This window comes from Chionomys nivalis, chromosome 14 (genome assembly GCF_950005125.1).
Source record: "Chionomys nivalis chromosome 14, mChiNiv1.1, whole genome shotgun sequence".
NCBI lineage: Eukaryota > Metazoa > Chordata > Mammalia > Rodentia > Cricetidae > Chionomys > Chionomys nivalis.
Genome location: NC_080099.1, coordinates 19848809 through 19869472, shown reverse-complemented (window position 1 = coordinate 19869472; position 20664 = coordinate 19848809). Strand labels below are relative to the sequence as shown.

General features: G+C 40.9%; 1 protein-coding gene across 1 annotated transcript in view; it reads right to left on the bottom strand.

Moving 5' to 3' along the window:
• Window positions 1-20664, bottom strand: part of Ccbe1 (collagen and calcium binding EGF domains 1) — a 226877-nt gene that overhangs the window by 35908 nt on the left and 170305 nt on the right. Inside the window, exon 3 of the mRNA XM_057789174.1 lies at window positions 2142-2194. Within this exon, the coding sequence (XP_057645157.1) occupies window positions 2142-2194 (53 nt within the window). The remainder of the gene's footprint in view (window positions 1-2141; window positions 2195-20664) is intronic.

The following is a 20664-nucleotide window of genomic DNA, read 5'->3' as shown; positions in this document are numbered from 1 at the left end:
TTTTCCTGGTAGTGGCTACGACTTCATTCTCTTCTTTTTGCTAAGAGTCTTTCTACGCCCAGGGCTGATCTCTAGCTTCCAACATTTTGTTGATGATATCTGTTCTTTCTTTCCCTTGGATCTTGTAGATTTATGTCTTTTCCACTTTGTAGGCTTCTGAAGGGAGCAAAGGTAATGAATTTATTCAGTCAGCTATCTTTGATGCTTGCTTTCTAGAGCCAACCCACTTTCGGTCATGCAGCTCCTATCTTTAAATTGTATCTACTTTCTATTGTCTCGGTTCTGTTTCTCTTGGCATTATTCTAATTCAGACTCAGACACTCTTGTGTAAACAGCATCTTCACAAGAGTCTTCACATTTAAATCCACTGTATATAATGCTGCCAGGCCACTCTTGCAAAGGTGAGCTTTGTGTGGCTCCGTCCTTGCTCAGCTAAGCCAGGCTTTTTTCATACGTAGAGAATCCCTAATCTTAAAACTTCAAACATTCTGAGTTCCATGATGTTTTTGGATTTTGGAGCCTTTCAGATGTCCAGATTAGGGATGTTCAAACAGTAAGGTCTGTGTAAATATTTCCCTATCCAAAAACTCTGACACATGAAGTATTTCTGGCACCAAGCATTTCAGATGAGAAGCGTTCAGCCTGCATTCGTCACCTTTAAACCATGGCTTGGTCTTGCGTTTGAGATCTGACATTAAAGCCCTTGAGACTTTTCCAAACTTCTCAGTCATTTATGAGTTCGAAGACTTTGAAAGCCTAAACTCTTTTTTTGTTGTTCTGTGTCATAGTACACTTCTTGTCTCCACACAAGTTTTCACCTCCAATGAAATAAATATGGATTAAAAAACTCCATATTTATCCTCAGTGCTGTAGGATTGATAATCGAGAGCAGTGGTTCTCAACCTACGGGGGATGGACAGCCCTTTCACAGGGGATTGCCTAAGACCCTTAGAAATATCAGATATTTACATTATGATTCATAACAGTATCAAAATTTCAGTTATTAAGTAGCAACAAAAATAATTTCATGGCTGGGGGTCTCTGCAACATGAAGAGCCATCTTCAAGGTTCATATCATTAGGAAGGTTGAGAACCATTGTTCTATATAGCTTTCAAGTGACGTTGTCAATGCCAAGTCTTCTCGAACCTCAACAAGGTCTAGCTTGTCTCATAAATACCCACAAGGCTCTTCTCTTTTATTCACATGCTCTTCTTTTTTAATTGAGAAGCCATATTCCCCACCTGCTCAGCTTGGTGCTTGATTCTCAACTTGATGCTTGATATTCAACTTGACTCTCAGTGAGATCCTAGGAATTTTTTTTATTGGACTAATGAATGTAGAGGGATTTTGTTGTTTTAACATGGGGTCTTGTTATGTAGCCCAGATTGGCTGTAGTTTGGGGTGAATTTCTGTCCCAGCCTATCTGGGTCTGGGATTACAAGCATGAGCCACTATCCCCAGCTTTAACGCGGGGTCTTTAAGTTTCTGCCTCCTCTCTTATAAAATACTGGTGACAAAAATACTCACACTCATAACACAGTGTTTTTATAGTAAGCTTAAATGCCACATGTATAATTATATATGACAATTTTTTTTAAAACATTCATTTAACTTGGTACCAAAATCTACCTATAAAAGAGAAAGGCTTAAAATGTAATTTGCTCAAGAGCCTATTAAGTAGCACATTAAAACATAATTAAAATCTGTTCATCTTGTCCAATGTAATCTATCTGCTGTCTCTTTACTCTGAATCATATGCCCAGAGGATCAGGCCAAGCCTGAAACATTTCTAATTTTAGGGAAGGACTGTGTATTTGGTTAGCATTTCTGAAAGTCCTCCAAAGGAGTTTGAAGTTTCATGCTGGAGAGCAGGTAAAGAGTTCATGAAGAGGATTGTGTTACAACCAGTGCATGTGATGCCAGTTTGCTAAGCATGGACCCAAAATCTGAGCATGCTGGTGATTCACACAGAGCACACCACATAAAACCCAATCATTAAAAAAGGGAATTATGATCACTTCCATAACTAGACATGCTTAGTATATGTATAGCTAACACACATTCCATGTGTACCCAAACACTGTAGCCTCTAGTCATTCGTCAGGAAAGGGGAGATGGGATCATCTATTAAATTACGTACCTTCTGGAATACACTGTCCAAGAACAAATTTATACCCTTTGCAGCATTTTTTCCTAAGAGACAAACAAAAAAGCATCTTAGATGTAATATTGGGTTGAAAATAAGGTTATTTATAGTTACTGATATTGTATAACATAACGTGTTTAAAAAAACCCCAGAGAAAAGTCGAGATGGAGTATTTTTGGTGCAATCTGAGGTTAAAAAGAAAAATATTAAAATCAGATGACCACATATCTTCCACACACCAGCATCTGCCACCTAATACAGGAAACCAACACTGGGTCCGATGAAGTAGGTTGTCTCTGGAGAACAATACAGTTTTAGTGTATAAGTGAAGGAGGAGAGAAAGTCCTGGGCTACCACCTACCATACCCCCATTTCCAATGTACATCTAATCAAGGAAAACGCCTATGTTCTAAGAGCAGCACAGATGCACAAGGCTGCTAGGAGATGCTTGTACAAATGTGACCCCCTCTGAAGAGACCAGCGGGGACTCCACTCGCAGCTGTCAGATACATGGCTCGAAGACACAAAGGAAAATACGCTGTAACCAATGAAAAAAATAAAAAGTTTCATCAAAGAAACAGAAAACTCTTATGATTGGAAATTCTAAGGCTAGCCGCATGGCTCAGTGGGTTAAAGTATTTGGCACGTAGCCTGATGATCTGAGTTCAATTCCTGAATCCCCCTGTAGAAGGAGAGAACAGACTCCTGAAAGGTGTCCTTTGACCTCTGCATGTGTGATGAGTTACGCACCCTCCCCTTTCCCTTCTCAAATAATAATAATAAATAAAATTATTATAATAAATGAAAATTCTAAAACTATAAAACTTATCTAAGCATTAAAAAAAGAAACCCACAAAAATCCCAAACAATTTCTGCCATATGTATTTAACAGCAAAATGGAGAGATGACATAGGAAAGAACAGTGAGTTAACCAATGGGGCGTGATGGCACACACTCATAACTCTAGGACTTGGGAGGCTGAGGAAGTTGGATCTTGTATGAGTTCAAGGCCAACCTGGGCTACAAAGTGAGATGCTATCTTTAAAAAAAAATAGTGAATTAGTAAACTTATAAACAGTAATTATCCAACTTGACTGACTGGCAGAAAATAAACTCCATGGCATCTTTGGAGGTTCCTTGTCAAATAACACTGTCAGCCCCCCCTTCTGTTAACGTATAGATCATTTGTGTATATATTATGGCTTCTGGTTTTTTTTTTTTAAAAAAAAATGGGATTCCTGTGTGTGTGAACATGCGTGTCTATATGTCTTATGTACGTGAACATGTGTGTCTGAACATGTGTGTCTATATGCATATTGTGCTTTTCCTTTGTCGCTTTTTCTTGTTTAGATGTTTAGTCTAATTACAACTTGTTTGTTTTTATTTATTTTACTTTATTATGATTTCTTAGACACCTGTTTGTTTCCAAGGAGAGGCAGAAAGGGGGTGGAGGGGAAAACATATGTTTCTGATACTCAGATCTAACAGTATCTAAGCATGAGGTTTTAGTTTACTTGTATGCAAGTGCTACAACGTAGATACAGCTCCTGACATACTCTAAGACATTTGAAAGATCATAATAAACGGTACCATCCTCACTCTCAGCCTCTTCTTCATTTGAGATGTTACGCTTTGATACTGTCCACGTTTTGAACTTTTGAAAGGCTCTGTACTGTGCAAACAGGGTTTTTCTCTTCTATTATTCCTTTTGAGAGAAGCAGGGAGGCAGTTTGTGGTTATGTGTATGTACACACTCACATGCGTGTGCACACACACACACACATGGAGACTAGAGGCCAACGTCAAGTGTCTTTCTATGTTGTAATTTATATATGTATGTATTTCTTTACAAATAGAGTTTTAAAGAAACTTGGGGCTCATGGATTGGGTCAGAACGGCTGGCCAGTGACCTCCAGGCATCTTCATGTCTCTGCCCCTTCAGTGCCAGGGTGACAGATGGACACTGTGATGCTGAACTTTTTCTTGGATAACCTTTTACAAGATGAAATGATGTCCAAGTGATTTGGGATGGTTCAGAAGGCTCGAGGAAAGTGCTGAGTCCCAGGATGAACACATGCCACTTCCACACCAACTTAGCTAAGAACTAATGTGCACTTTGAGTTTTTCTTAAATGCATCCTTGAGTCCATCCAGCGCTCTGTTCCAGAGAAGAGGTGCTCAGATGTGAGCCACCTTCCTACATTTCCCAGAGTTCCTGGGAACATACCATTTATTTTGCATGTTAAGTACCCACCAATCACAGTTTGCTATTTAAAAAATAAATGAAATATTCTCAAGTAGAGGAAAATTAAACATGGGCTACACACATCACCCCATGCCCAAGATTTCTTACAACATAATTCGTAAAAAAGTTGAGGCAGCCCAAGTAAAATCTTGTCATGCAAGCCAGGCGCTTGTTAGAATGAACTCCAAACACCACTGTGCAGTTTTTATCGTTAAGAAAAACAAACTACAATGAAGAATGCTTCCAGCGACTCTGGGGAGACAGCCCTTCTTAATCCATTTCATGTGTGAGAGCTGGTTTCCAAACGAGGATGCTTTTCTCATTTCTTGGCAAGGGGAAGTGGTGATTAGATTGTTATTACATAGCAAGGACAACATCTGCTAATCAAGATGGTCTAAAGATGGCTCCCCTGGGTGTCACTGGGAGTTAGCGCATGCATAAAATCTATACAGCCAAAATTCTAGCCCATCAGTCAGGAGTGTGTGCGCACACACACACTCATACATTTGGAAGGGAAAAATGAAATTACAAGATAAAGATAAGTAAAGATAAGGCCATCAAGCTGTTTGCTGGTCATTACGTTCGACTAGACCTTTTAGCAAAATCTAAGAATCAGAAGACCAGAAGGACCTTGAGAGTCAGTTGAGGCAATAGACAAATATGTAAACCCTTACTGTCGTTTCCCCAAGATCTGCCTGGGTTTTCTCTTATATAACTTCCCTACTCACGGACCAGATACACAGATTTTATACTTATCGAGAGATGTATGTTTTTGGCTATTTTATAGACCTCAGTACCAGGCTTTACTTAGTCAATGCAGAACTAGTCTGGGGTCCGGGAATATTGACTTTACAATTCTGGCTCTGGTGTTTAATGAGCTAAGGATGGAACTTCAGGCTTGCTTCCTGTACTTGCTGGGTTTCAGCTTCCCTGTGGGAAAACGTGGATACACAGTATCACGAAGGTGGCTGGCACAGGTCTGGGCTTGGGAGTCAAACAGTGTTTAGGGTGCGGCTTAATCAATACAATAAGAAAACAGCAAAGGCAATTTCTCTCGGTTGCTCTTACCTTGAAGCTCATCTTTCTCCCTCTTTTAAAATTGGAAATAGATTTTCTTTCATACAGTATATTCTGATTGTGGCTCTCCCCCCTCCATCCCCTCTCAGGTTCTCTCCACTCTTCCACCCACCCAAATTCACACTTTATTTCTCTCTCATTAGAACACAAACTGGCATCTAAATAACAACAACAACAATAAGACAAAGTAAAAACCAACTAGTTGGGAAAATAAACAGAGAAATCAAAAGACAAGGAAAAAGCACAAGAAACACACACAGATGCTGAGATATGCACATTTGTACACACAAACAAAAACCCCACAGACACAAAATCAGAAACCATAATACATAATCAAAATGTGATGCTAAAAAAAATCCTCCAAAAATGCCATAGAGTTTGTTTAGTGTTGGCCATCTACTGCTGGTCATGGGGCCTGCCCTTAGATGTAGTTTGAATACCAAGTGTGACTTCATTAGAGAAAACAAATTTTTCCTCTGCAAGTGCTTATCAGTTGGAGATATAGCCCTGGACCCCATCTGACTTAGACCCATGCAGGCCCTGTGAATGCTGCCACAGTCTCTGAGTTCATATGTGTGCCTGTCCTGTTGTGCTTTATTTCCCTGGCATCTTTCAATTCATTGGTGCTTATCGATCTTTCCTTCTCTTCCACAGAATTGCCAGAGCCTTGAAGTGGGAGGGAGGGGTTGATGGAGACATCCCAATAGGACTGGGTGTTCTACCCAGTCTTTCACTCTCTACACATTGTGAGAGAGTAGGTTGTTCCCATCTACTGAAGAAGGAAGCTTTTCTGATGATGGCTGAGTAAGACACTGATCTGTTATGAGTATAGCAGAATGTCGTAAGCAGTCATTTTATTGCTATGTTCCTTTAGCAGAACAGTAGTATTTGGTTTTCCCATAGGTCCCTGGCCTATCTAGTCTCAGATTCTTTTTTTTTAAATATTTATTTATTTATTATGTATACAATATTCTGTCTGTGTCTATGCATGCAGGCCAGACGAGGGCACCAGACCCCATTACAGATGGTTGTGAGCCACCATGTGGTTGCTAGGAATTGAACTCAGGACCTTTGGTAGAGCAGGCGATGCTCTTAACCTCTGAGCCATCTCTCCAGCCCCAAGTCTCAGATTCTTGACCACACAAACAACATTGGATATGTGTTCCGTCTCATAGAGTGTGCCTTAAGTCAGATAGTGGTTAGTTAATCAGACAACTTTGCAAAAGTGGTCACCATTGTAGATCAAATGGTGTTCACCTTTCTCCTGTGGTAGCCTGCAGCGTACCTTCCCATACCATGAACATTAGTCAGTATGGGTGAAGGTTCTAAGTAGGCAGCAGATCAACTTCTCTGTGTTCAGTGAATTGTGTAGGTGTTGTCTTTAGCCATAGGGCCTTTCCACCAGTTCATGGAGAACCACCAACAGTTTAAGAAATAGCCTGGGCTGGTTGGGGGTTTCCATGGGGCCTCTTTGATGAATAATTCAATTAGATGTAACCCATTCCCAACACTGGAGGTTTCATTTGGTGGCAAGAGGTGTCTAGTTGCAGCTTTGTCTCTCAAATTATTTGGTTATTCCGTTTAGATTTCTTTCATATATGTATATATTTTGAGATGCTTTTATTGTATTAGGTTTTCAATGTGGACTATCATTTTAGCTGCTCTTCTCCATCTGCATTTTCTCTATGACATCCTCTTCCCTGCCTGTTCCCATTAGATCATCTCATTGCAACTTCCTCTCTTCCATCCATCATTATCTACGCTATTTACCCTTTCTAGGGAGACCTCCTTACTCCAGTCTCTTACTCTATACCTAACCCCTGTGGCTTTATGGATTGTAGCTTTCTTACCAATTATCTAGCCCCTAACATCCACATAGAAGTGAGCGCACACCATGTTTGTCTTTCTGGGTCTGTGTTACCCTAATCTGGTTGATTTTTTTTTTCTGTATTCATCCATTTACTCGTGAATTTCATGAATTTAATTTTAACAGCTGAGTAATATTTCATTGTATAAATGTCCCACATTTTCTTCATCCATTTATTTGGTGAACATCTTGGCTGTTTCCAGTTTCTGGCAATAATAAAGAGAGCAGCAATGAACATGGATGAGCAAGTGTCTCTATGGTAGAAAGAGCTGTCCTTTAGGTATATGCCTGAGTAGGACAGCTGGATCTTGAAGTAGATCTGTTTCCAGCTTCCTGAGGAACTACCACACTGATTTGCACACTGTCTGTACAAGTTTACATTTCCACCAGCGACGGATGGTCATTCTTCTTACACATCTTCACCAGCACGCGGTGTCTTTGCTTTATTGATCTTGGCCATTTACGAGTGGTGGAAGATGAAATCTCAAAGTAGTTTTGAACTGCATTCCTCTGATTACTAAGGATGAATAATTCTTTAGGTGCTTCTCAGCCATTTGTGTTTCCTCTTTCAAAAATTCTCTGTTCAGATCTGTACCTCATTTTAAAATTGTGTTGTTTCCTTGATGTCCAGGTTTTTGGTACTTTATATATTTAGATAATACTCCTCTATTTAATGTATAATGGGTAAAACTCTTTTCCTATTCTGTAGCCTGCCACTTTGTCCAAACGATGGGCTCCTTCACTGCACAGAAGCTACTCAATTTCATGAGGTCTCACTTTTGAATTGTTGTTCCTGGTGCCTGTGCAAGCAGTGTTGGGAAAGTCAGTCCTTTCCTGTGCTAATTATTTCAAGACCATTTCCTACTTTCTCTTCTATCATATTCAGTGGATCTGATTCTATGTTGTGGTCCTTGACCCATTTAGAGTTGGGTTCTGTGCAGGGTGGTTAGGGATGGATCTATTAGCATTCTTCCACATGCAGCTGTCCAGTTTGTTCAGCATCATTTGTTGAAGATGTTGTCTTTTTCAGTGTGTATTTCTGACTTCTTTGTAAAAGAAAAAAATCAGAAAAAAAAAGTGAACTTCTGTCTGTGTTTACAGTTCTATTCTGTGGAGCAGCTAGACTGCTTCTGTGTCAACAGCATCCTCCTTTTATTTCCATTGCTCTATAGTGCAATCTGAGATCAAAGATCAACTTGAGAAAAGCCGTTCTTTTATCATTCAGGATTGTTCTAGCTATTCTGGTTTTATTTATTTGCTTGTTATTTTTGTGTATGTGTGTGTTTCCACATGAAGCTGGAAACTGTACTCTCAAGTCCTATGAAGAATTGTGTTAGAATTTTGATAGGGATGGCATTGAATCTGTAAATTGCCTTTGGAAGAACCATCATTTTTACTATACTAATTCTACTGATCTGTGAACATGGGAGATCCATCCTCTGATATCTTCTTCCATTTCCTTCTTAATATCTTAAAGATTTTATTGTACAAAAGTCTTTCATTTGCCTGGTTAAAGTTACTCCATGGTATTTTATTTATTGGTTGATGCTATTGTGAAAGGTGCTGTTTCCATGACTTCTCAGTTTGCTTACAGTAGTTATGACTTTTTGGGTTAATTTTATATCCTGCTACTTTGCTGAAAGCGTATATTAGCTCTAGAAGCTTCCCAGTGGAGTTTTTAGGGTCGTTTAGGTATATAATCATATCATCTGCAAATAAAGACTTAGGTTCCTTCCATTCTTTTTGTATTCCCTTGATCTCCTCCAGTTGTCTTATAGACGTAGCAAACACTTCAAGCCCTGAATTGAATAAGTATATATAGAGAGGACAACCTTGTCTTGTTCCTGATTTTAGTGGAAAAGCTTTGAGATTTTCTCCATTTAAATTGATGTTGACTCTGGGCTTGCTATAAGCTGCTTTTATTATGCCTAGGTATATCCCTTGTATTCCTAGTCTCTCAAGGACTTTTATCATGAAGGAATATTGAATTTTGTCAAAGGCCTTTTCTGCCTTTAATGAGATGATCATGTCGTTTTGTCTTTCAGTCTGTTTATATATTTAATCACCTTAATAAATTTACATATGTTGAGCCACCCCTGAGTTTCTGGGATGAAGTCTATTTGGTCATGGTAGTGATCTTTTTGATGTGTTCTTGGATTCAGTTTGTAATTATTTTATTGAGATTTTTTTCATCTGTGTTAATAAGGAAAATTGCTCCGTGATTTTCTTTCTCTGTTGGGTCTTTATGTGGTTGAGTTATCAGGGTAATTGTAGCCTCATAAAAAGAATTGGCAATGTTTCTTCTTCTTCTATTTTGTGGAAAAATTTTAGAGCACTGGCATTAACTCCTCTTTGAAAGTCTGGGAGAATTCTGTGCTGAATCCTACTGGGCTTTTTTTTTTTTTTTAAGTCTTTTAATTATTGTTTCTGAGGGGCTATAGATCTGTTTAAACTGCTTATCTGATCTTGATTCAACCTTGTAGGTGATATATATCAAGATATCTACCCACTTGTTTTAGGCTTTCCAATTTGGTGGAGTATAGAATTTTAAAGTATATCCTTATGCTTCTCTAGATTTCCTTGGTCTCTGTTGCTATGTCCCCCCTTTTATCTCTAGTTTTGTTAATTGGGATATTCTCTCTCTGCCTTTCAGTTAATTTGGTTATGGGTTTATCAATATTATTGATTTTCTCAAAGAACCAACTCTTCATTTCATTGATTCTTTGTATGTTTTCTGTTTCTATTCTATTTATTTCAGCCTCAGCTCGATTATTTCTTGCTGTCTGCTCCTTTCATGTTCTATTTCTTCTTTTAGTTCTGGAGTTTTCAGGTGTGCCATTAAGTTATTAGTATGGGTTCTCTCCATTTTTATTTAAATGTAGGCATTGAGTACTATGATTTTATATTTTAGAACTGCTTTTGTTGTGCCTCATAAGTTTGGGTATGTTGTGTTTTTATTTTAATCTAGTTTTAGGAAGTTTTTTTAGTTCTTCTTTGACTCACTTTTCATTCAGTAGTGAATGTTGCAAACTTTCGTGAGTTTGTAAACTTTCTGTGGCTGTTGATATTCAGCTTTAATCTGTGGTGGCCAGATAGGATGCAGGGTGTTTCAATTTTTTTTTTCTGTAGCTGTTGAGACTTGCTTTGTGTCCATGTGGTTAATTCTGGAGAAAGTTCTACCGCTGTCTGTGGGACCGGCCTCCAGCATCACAGGGCTTTGAAAGGAGTGCACTTTTCTCTCTGGAGGGGGTTAGGGAAAAAGGCACTCACAAACCCTCTTGATGTTTTCCTTCTTTATCCCTATTTTTCTTTATTCTCTCTTTCTTTTTTTCCTCTCTATTTATCTCTTGTTGTTTTACTGCTTTTATATCCCCCAACGGAATCTTCCTGGTACTACAAGAGTCAAAACAGTTGCATTCCATTTTTTTCAAGTAAATGATTATAGGTAAAATCATGTCTTTCATCTCCCTCATATGATAAACATTTTATGTATTACAGGTGAAAAACAAATTATTCCAAGAACCCACAAACATTCATACCCAAGCAGCTTATTATAGGTTGACCATGTGGCAAGCAAGGTGTTCTTGTCAGGTCTTTTACTGGCAGGCTGCATTTTGCAGTTACAAAGAAAGGGCCAATTACTTTATTACTTATCTTGAAGGGTAATCTTATAAGGAATGTTAAAGAAATCACAACCTAAACTTTTACATATGAAAAAAAATTAGTCAGCTCTACTTTAAATCTTTATGGTACTTATCTGTTATTTTTTTTATATCAGGAGATTAGGGACTTAAATGGGTATAAGGAATTAATCATCACCTTTGGTCATCAACCAAACCTAACAAGGGCAGTATGTCAGTCAGTCATAACGGGCTGCTTTGTTCTTGTTCCCTGACCTTAAAAAATTCTGCATTCAACTCTGGGCCTTTCTAAAACTTTAGATTGTCTTCTTGGGTTTTTACTTCAGAGTTATTTATCAAAAACATCTTAGTCTAACTTTGTTATTTTCAAAGCTTTGTTTCAGCTGTGATCCACTCTGAGACCTGTGAACACATCTCCCGACATAAGGTTAAAAGAATTTAAACTAACTGGGCTACTGAAACTCAATTGTAGATGATTGATGTTTAGCATTGTCAACGAGCAGGGTTTATTGATTCTCATTATTTTGTGGTTCTGGTGTGAACCCCACCCCACCCCTTTTAATTTGCTGGTCTGGTATTATTTATTCTTGTATTTTCTTGGATGGTGCTAACCTCTTCAGACTGAAATTTTCCTTCTAGAACCTCCTGAAGAACAGGATTTGTGGATAGTCACTGCTTAAATTTGGGGTTATCATGGAATTTTTCTGTTATTGTGATTGATAGTTTGGGTGTGTCTAGTAGTTGGAACTGGTATCTGTGGTCTCTTAGAATGTGTAGAACATATTTCCAGGTTCTTCTGGATTTTAGAGCCTCCACTGAAAATCAGATATTATTCTAATAAGCCACCTCTCTATGGTATTTGTCTTTTTTCCATTCTAGGTTTTAATGCTATTTCTTTGTACTGTATTTTTTAGTGTTTTGATTATTATGTGTCATGGGGAATTTCTTTTCTGGTCCAGTCTATTTGGTATGCTATGTGCTTCTTATACCTTCATAGGGCTCTCCTTCTTTAGGTTAGGGAATTATTTCCTTAGATATTTTCTGTTCCTTTGACCTTGGTTTCTTCTCCTTCTATTACTATTATTCTTAGATTTAGTCCTTTTTAAAGTGTCCCAGAGTTCCTGATGCTTTGTACCAGGAGTTTTTTAATTTAACATTTTCTTTGACTGAGGTATCCATTTAGCCTACCTTGCCTTCAGTGACTGAGATTCTCTCTTCCCTCTCTTGTATCCTGTTGGTGAGGCTTGCCTCTGAGGTCCTGCTCAAGCTCTTACAGTTTTCTTTTCCAGTTTTACTTCAGTCTGAATTTCTTTATTGAGTCTACTTTTACTTTCCCATTTTAAATTGATTTTTAATTTTATTCCATTATATTTTCATAAATTTCATCAACTGACTTATTCACATCCTCTTTGAGGTGCTTGAACATATTCATGGCAGCTACTTTGCAGTCCTTGTCTTGGGCTTCAGCTACATTGCATCTCTCAGGGTCTATTGCTGTAGGGTTGATGGGTTCTGGTGGAAAAATATTGCCCTTGATGTTATTATTTGCATTTCTATGCTGTCTGTCCATCTTGGTTTGGGATGATCATAGTTTTGGGTGTTGATATCTGGTCTGGCCTTTGTTGGGTGTGTATACCAGTCCTTGGTGTCTACTGTCCTCTCTGGATCTTGGAATTATGTGGTGGTGTAGTTTCCTGTTAGGGAATGCTTCTGAGTCTCTATGTCTGGGGCAGGGGGTGGTCCCAGATAGAAGATGTTCTTAGGTATTTGGTATTGACACAAAGGGATGGAGATGGGTTAGAAGGAGTGAGGTGCCGAGAGGATCTACAGGTAGGAAGAAAGCTAGGTCTGCTGTGGGGCCCTTTGGAGTTCCCAGGGAATGGAGTCAGAGAAGTCGGGCCTCTGCTGGTGACCTGCTAAGGCACAGGGGATGAAATTGGGTAACTGGAGATGGAGGCCAGAAAGGGGAAGTGTATCCAGTGGGTTCCCAGGTAAGAGAGGGCCTCTGGGTATTGGTAACTAACGCAGAGGGTTGGGGTTAGGTACGAACACCGAGTCTGCCCTTAGATTCTAAGGATTCCTCAGGGAATAGAAGCAGAGAAGAAAGACAGGCCCTACAGGTGGTCTGCTCCAGGGCTGGGGAGGAGACTGGGGAACTGTGGCTATCAGACAGGAAAGAGAATGAAGATCACCTACTTGATTCTCAGGACTAATAGCTAGCAGGTTCCCAGGTAGTGAGTACCTTTGGGTATTGGTGGCTGACCTTTCTCCCACTTCTTTTTTTTTTTTTTTTTTTTTTTTTTTTTTAATTTATTATAAATTCGCTGCTCCCGTATCCATCCTTCCTATATCCCAACCATCCCAATCCCCCGAGCTCCTCCCATCCTCCCCTTCTCATATTTCTCATCCCATTTCCCCTTTGCCCCATGCCACCTCACCCGCAAGTTCCCATTTTTTGCCCTGCAATCTTGTCTACTTCCCCCTCTCCATGCGGATGACTATATGATTTTCTTTGGGTTCACTTTCTTATTTAACTTCTATAGGATCGCACATTATATGCTTAATGTCTTTTACTTATGGCTAGAAACCGATTATGAGTGAGTACATCCCATGTTCCTCTTTTTGGGTCTGGGATACCTCACTCAGGATAGTGTTTTCTATTTCCATCCATTTGCACGCAAAATTCGAGAAGTCATTGTTTTTTACTGCTGAGTAGTACTCTAATATGTATATATTCCACACTTTCTTCATCCATTCCTCCATTGAAGGGCATCTAGGTTGTTTCCAGGTTTTGGCTATTACAAACAATGCTGCTATGAACATAGTTGAACAGATACTTTTGTCATTTGATGTGGCATCTCTTGGGTATATTCCCAATAGTGGTATTACTGGATCTTGGGGTAGGTTGATCCCTAATTTCCTGAGAAATCGCCACACTGATTTCCAAAGTGGTTGCACAAGTTTGCATTCCCACCAGCAATGAATGAGTGTGCCTCTTTCTCCACAACCTCTCCAGCAAAGGCTATCATTGGTGTTTTTGATTTTAGCCATTCTGACAGGTTTTCTCCCACTTCTTAAAGGCAGACATGTTTCTTCTTTCAAAACCAAAATGGTGATTTCATTTTGGCAGCAAAGTACAATTTCTATCCCTCCACCCTGTTCTGTCACAAATTAACTCCAAGTAATAAGAAGAAGCAAACCTGCAACTCTGTATCCCAAGGACTTAGGAGACCATTATCTCTCCACAGCACAGTGCAGAGATGATCTAATTGAGGAAAGGATGAGACTGACGGTGGGCAGTGGGATACTTTGTAACCCACGTGGTTACAACAGAGAAACATCACCCACTCCATAGAACCACAGCAAGATTTACAAGGCTCACACCAGCTACGGAAGACAATTGAGGCCAGAAGACAGGCAAGGTGAGCTGACAGTCTTCTGAGTCTTATTCCTCTTTCTCCCGAGTCCCAGGCAGTCTAATAGAAACCCTTTGCCCACTCCTGTGAGAAGCATATCTGGTGTGGGAAACTGGACCCAGAAGTTCAAGACTCTGGGGCAGTAAAGCAGAGAGCGGGTGGAAAGGCCCATCAGTAGATGACATTATCCAGGCCCAGCATTTCCGAGTGTTAAAGAACTCCTTTAGCCTACAATTTCCCTCCAAGGTGAGGGCCACACTGAAACGGCTCCAAATGGCAAGAGCTAGGACTTCTTCACAGGTCTGTCCTAGATGAAGACAGGTGAGCCCCAAAACAAAACAGACAAAAAAAAAAAAAAAAAAAAAAGCAAAGCAAAAAACAAATCAACCCAAACCAAAATCACAACAAAACCTAAATACACACAAAAAAAGCAAAAACACAAGAGTTTGCATAATTTATGGTCCTCCTGCTAACCAGGCTGCAGTTTGCCTGAGAAGAAAGCATCCAAACAGCCTCTTCCAGGGAGTGCGCGAATGAGGGCCCCTTGGGGCTCATTTTTAAGGGCTCCGTGTTTTCAAGTGGGTCTGAATTTCCCTGTAAAGTTCCCTCCAGCGAGGAATATTTTCCTTTCCCCTTCTAAACTTTTCCTTCTGCTGAAATCTTTACTGCGCCGTGCCTAACTTTATGGGCGACCACAATTCCTTTCACACCAAAGCCCTGAGAACAGAAGCAAGTAAAATGATTCACTTCCCATCTGGGCGTGCTTGGTTCTGCCTTCGAACAGGATTTGACCAGCGAGTGCTGCTCCCGAGCCAATGTCATAGGCCCGTATTTCATACTGCAACCCTTAAGCACAAACTCAAAACAAAACCAAGAAACGCCCCAACTTCCCCATCTACGCGTCTATTTTGTTAAGCTTATTATTACAAGTCTTGCCAACGAAAATATGAGAATTGTAATGAACTTGGCGGTATGGGCACAGCTAATGGTCAAGATCAAATGAGGACAATGCTACGGTGGCTCCTAAGAAAATAAACAGAGTCACCTTAGGTCCTAGCCATGCCTCTTCAAGAGGACAGGAAGCACTCACTCCAAGCAGATATTACAATATCAGTGCTCATGGCAGTGCCAGTCACAATGTCCCAAAGATGCGAGCCTGGATGTCCACTAATGAGAAGATAAACAAACTGTCACACACACACACACACACAGAGAGAGAGAGAGAGAGAGAGAGACAGACAGACAGACAGACAGACAGAGAGACAAAGAGAGGAAGAGACAGAAATAGAAGGAGGGAGAGATAGAAAGAAAAGGAGGGAGGGTGAAGGGGGCAGGAGAATCATTCAGTCTTAACAAACATATCTCAACATAGTATAACGTGGATAAACTTTGAAGACATTACTCTAAGGAGGCAGGAGAATCATTCAGTCTTAGCAAACATATCTCAACATAGTATAACGTGAATAAACTTTGAAAACATTACTCTAAGTGAAAGGAAAAACAGGGCTTGATCCTATTCAATCAATGAATGGAATCGGTGTGGTCAAGTTCTACCGCACCCCCTTTCTACAGGGACAGAAACCCAAATTCCAGCTAGGTTTGTAAGCTGTCAGTTGGAAGCCTGATTTTGTTAGATATTTTATTACAGCGAGAGAATTTACATTGGGTGGTGGGTAAATAATACCCAAGGGAGCTGAGTCCAAGACTGAGCAGTTATCAGGAGAGCCAAGGACACCTGACAGTGTTGTGCAGGAGGAAAAGAAAAATCCATCTTGTGTAATTTATTATTTTTGGTTTCGGTTCCTGGGACATAACACACATTCAAAGCCAAAATGACAGAACAAATTGGATCCGCGGGAGAAAGGCGACTGAAAATGCAAGGTCCGCAAGCTGAAAGGGCCCAAAGAACACGCAGCCTTTGTTTTGCTCCAGAAATAAATTGCGTGGGGCCCTTGAACCTAACAAACTGCTGATCCTTGAAATGCCAGTGTCTGGAGCCTTCCTTGTAAGTTACCCAAAGCTGAGTGATGCTCATCTTTGACGGGGCTACGCTCTTTTTTTTCATCACACAGAGGGTTGAGTTCCCTTGGTGCCCACGCCCCTTTTCCATGCTTTTCCACCTAAATGGGACATTTCCCCAGAGATCTCAGCACAAGAATGTGCAGACACAATTTGCTCATTCAAGTTACTACCCATGAGTTGGTCACTTGGGAATGAAGAAGTCTGAAGGTGTCACTTACACTGAAAAGAGGACAGATCAGAGACCCCCTTTTGTAGGTTAGGTCACTGTGACATGCTGTGTCCTACATCTCACAAGCATACAGCTCTGCAGGAAAACAAAAGGCGTCTGACATTAAGTTAGGTCGAAGCCACTGGAGGGAGGATTTCATCCCGAAGCAGGATTTCTCCTTTCAAGTTACACATAGGAGCAGACACTTATTTAATTCAAAATCTGAACTTTCTAACCAATAACTTAGTATTGGAGTCAAAAATTCAAGAGTAGGGGCTGGAGAGATGGCTCAGCAGTTAAGAGTTAAGGAGTCCTCTGGCTACTTTTCCAGAGGACCTGGGCTCAGTTTCTAGAACCCACATGGCTTTGCTCACAGAGGCCTATAAACTCCAGTTCCAGGGAATCTGACGCCCTCTTCTGGCCTCTTCAGGCACTGTATGCACACAGTACACAGACACACATCCAGGCATGCATAGACATAAAAAATAAAATCTCAATTTCTTTTCAAAAATTGAAGAGCATTTCAAAATTCAAAGTGTTCAATTTGACTTAACCAACACTTAATTGAGATCTTACTATATGGCAAGCTATGGATTTTTCCATGGATTATTTAAATCCCACAACTCTTCCTTACAGTTGCGAAAGCAGGCCTATAGCCCCTATCACTAGCTGAGTTGGGATAAGAACGAAAGCTTCTGGAGACCAGAGGCTGCCCCTGCCATGAACTAGTAGCACAGGCGACAAAGAGATGAATACCATTGGGAATTGATCCTCGGTGACAGCAGACAGAAACATAAGCATCACGGAAGTCAGAACTCAGGAAGGGCATACACTCCATTTCAGGAGCCAGAGAAACACAGGTATGTTGCCATTATGGCCACCTCAGAATGGCATGCCAGGATCCATGGCAGAGGCCTCCTTAGAGAGGCTATACATGGCAATCAGGGTAACACACTAACCACCAGCCTCACTACTAGTTTGCTTGACCTCAGTAGTTTCTCAGCTGTTTCTGTTGAAGCCAGCAGTATATTGACGACCACTTGACACAAGCTAATGTCATCTGGGAAGAGGGAGTGTCCATTGAGAAAATGACTCATCCACCAGATTGGCCCATAGGGAAGTCAGGGTGGCATTACCTTGATTAACTTTTGATGTGGGAGGATCCAGCCCACTGTGGGTGGTGCTACCCCTAGGCTGGTAGTCTTAAGTTATATAAGAAAGCTGAGCAAGTCATGACTAATAAGCTCCTACGCAGTGTTCCTCCAGGGACTCTGAGTTCCTGCCTCCGGGTTTCTTCCTTTGACTTCCTTCAGGGATGGACTGTATCTGGAATATATAAGACAAATAAACCCTCCTCTGCCTTTGTAGCTTTTGGTCATGGTGTAAATCACAGAAATGGAAAGCTAAGCAGGACAGTAGGTTTCTAGTGAGTGCTTTCCCTACCAACTTTTCTCGCCTCCATGAGCCCTAAGAGGGCAGAGACTGAATCCCAACTGTGCCAAGCCCTCATGCCCCTGTCTGACTGGTCCCGGATGGATGCTCCCAACTGTGCCAAGCACTCATCCCAGTGTCTGAACGGTCACAGATGCTCTGTCTGTTCTCATCGAGTTAAAGTTGGCTGGAATTCTTTCTTTTGGAAACAACCTTAGATACTATTTATAAAAAGAGACTTTATGGCTTTCTCTCCTCTTCCTCTCCTCCCCCCACTTCTCATTTTATCTCTCCTGGTCTCCTGTGGGCTCTCACTTTTCCTTCCTTCCTCCGTTTTCCGTGTTACAGAGAATAAAAGGAATTAAGGACTGGCAGAAGTAAAGGACTGACTCAAAGTTGCCTGGCAATGGTATAACCTCAGCAATGCTCCTTGTAGGAAACATTGACAAATGGATCGCTTCTACCATCTTCTGACCCATGGGGATATGAACATTCCACTTTATCTGGGGTGAATACCATCCACGCTGCTGTTTTTGATGAAGAACTGGAGCTGACATACTGCAGGCAAGCCGTCCAATGTTACAGTGATGCAGCTGGACCCAGAATTTAGGGATGTTTGGCAAGGAGGCTACTTTATCAAGGCTACAAAGCCGCCTCAGGACATTTATGCTGTACTCCTGTTGGTAATAACATCTTAGGAGTCCTGACTAAATCAAGCCCCATTAACAAGTAAAATTGGCGGTGTTGTGTGCCATCATGGCTATAAGGTAATTTTTAAGACTGGCTTGGCCAGCAGTCAACTATGAATGAAGAAGAGGCTCATAGGGCCCTACCAGTTACTGTTGAACAGTGGGTACAACTAACTAAGAGCAGCTAACAGATCCTAAGTGACAGAAAGGCATAGTATCCGCTTGGGCACCAACCAATGATTCTACCAGTCTTTACTGGATAACGTGAAACTCACAGCCAAAGAGACAGTCAAGGTTAAACCCAGTGGCACAGAAAACAAAGAGTCATGAATACTGAGAGAGATTTGTAGGGAAGAAGTGGGGCTGGCACAGGGGGCAGGAAGATAAGAGAGGGCATGAGTGGGGGGAACCAAAATCTATTATATACATGTATGAAATTATCAAAGAACAAAATTTATTAATGAGAAAACTATAGTGGACAGTTTCTGAGGTCTCCAAATGCATGCATATACACATGCACCTGTATGTGTACATGTGCGTACACGTAAACACACACAACCACACACACACAATCACACACACACAGAGGGGTGACTGGGGAGTGGATCAGGTCACCGACAGATATCTCAGAGAAACACAGAAAGATCCTATACCGTGGACAACATCATAAATATTTATCAACATAAACCTTAAAGATCAGAAAATACTCAAGATGCCGAAACACACCCCATCTGACAGTTCTCAAAGTATAGGGCCAGCTGACTCCTTTGCCACACATACAGCACTGCCTGGGACAGGCAGTTCCAGAAGTAGAACTGAGCTCAGGCAGTGGAAAAGGGGTCCCAAGTGGGCAGAAGGAGCCAACGTCCCAAGAGAAGGGGCGAGGAAGAGAAGTACCTGGTATAGGTGAGAGAGATTAGAGCAGCCGTGCTGAAGAATGCCTCTCTCCTGGCAGCTCTCCTGGCATCCTGACCCAACCTCCCTTCATTCCCATCATTCATCTCCATCCCTGTCACTTGCCACCAAGATTGTGCTCTTTTCCAGATAGCCTGGTAATATATAGAAGACCCTGTTTGGAGAAGTAGCTGTAAAAGGTCTTTTGACTTGGGGTTTCAGTCCAGGTGGGCTTCAGTGAGTTATCTTTTATCTAAGCTATATATATTTTTTTTTATCGTGGACAGAAGTCTCGCGGAAAGTTCAGACAGAAGCCGCCCTGAGCATACAGAAACTTCAGTTCTACTAAGATCTGTTGGGTGTCCAGGTGTTTTATAGCACTAGTGAATTATTTACACGTGGCCTTGAGAAAGCCTTGGAGTCCATAATCAAAACAAGATCTCATCTGTACCAAGCAAGGAGAAGAGTCAGAGAACATGCTTCGGAAACGTGATGTGGAAGTTCTTTTATTCTTAATGCAGAACTTCCATGCGTGTTCACTGGCAATGCCTTGTTATTCTGTCTTCTACTTGGCTCCTCCTGCGGCCGTCTGCAGCCAAAGAAATACTCCTGTGGGCTCCATGGGAAAAGGAACACTATCACTAGTAAACAACGGGTTTGCTTAACAGAGTTGGCCAGTTTTGAATCATTAGCCATCTTGCCTCCCCTAGATATCTGAAATGCTTTCTCATCTGGTCTTCTGGGGTATCCTATGGCCAAGTGACCCCTAACCTTGGCGAGAGCAATGTTGCTTTCCCAACCTATGTATGGCATTTAAGACAAAGAGCAAATGGTGCCATGTGATTGATGATTCAAAGACATGTGTAGCCTTGGAAACTGACCATGATGGGCTCAGTCTTCACTCTTGAATTCCAAACAGTGCCAACAAGCCCACTGATAGACATGCCCATCATTAAATGCTAAGAAACAACCAAGCAAGAGTCGATGAAGAGAAATAGACACTAGAATAACCAAAACTTTATATTATC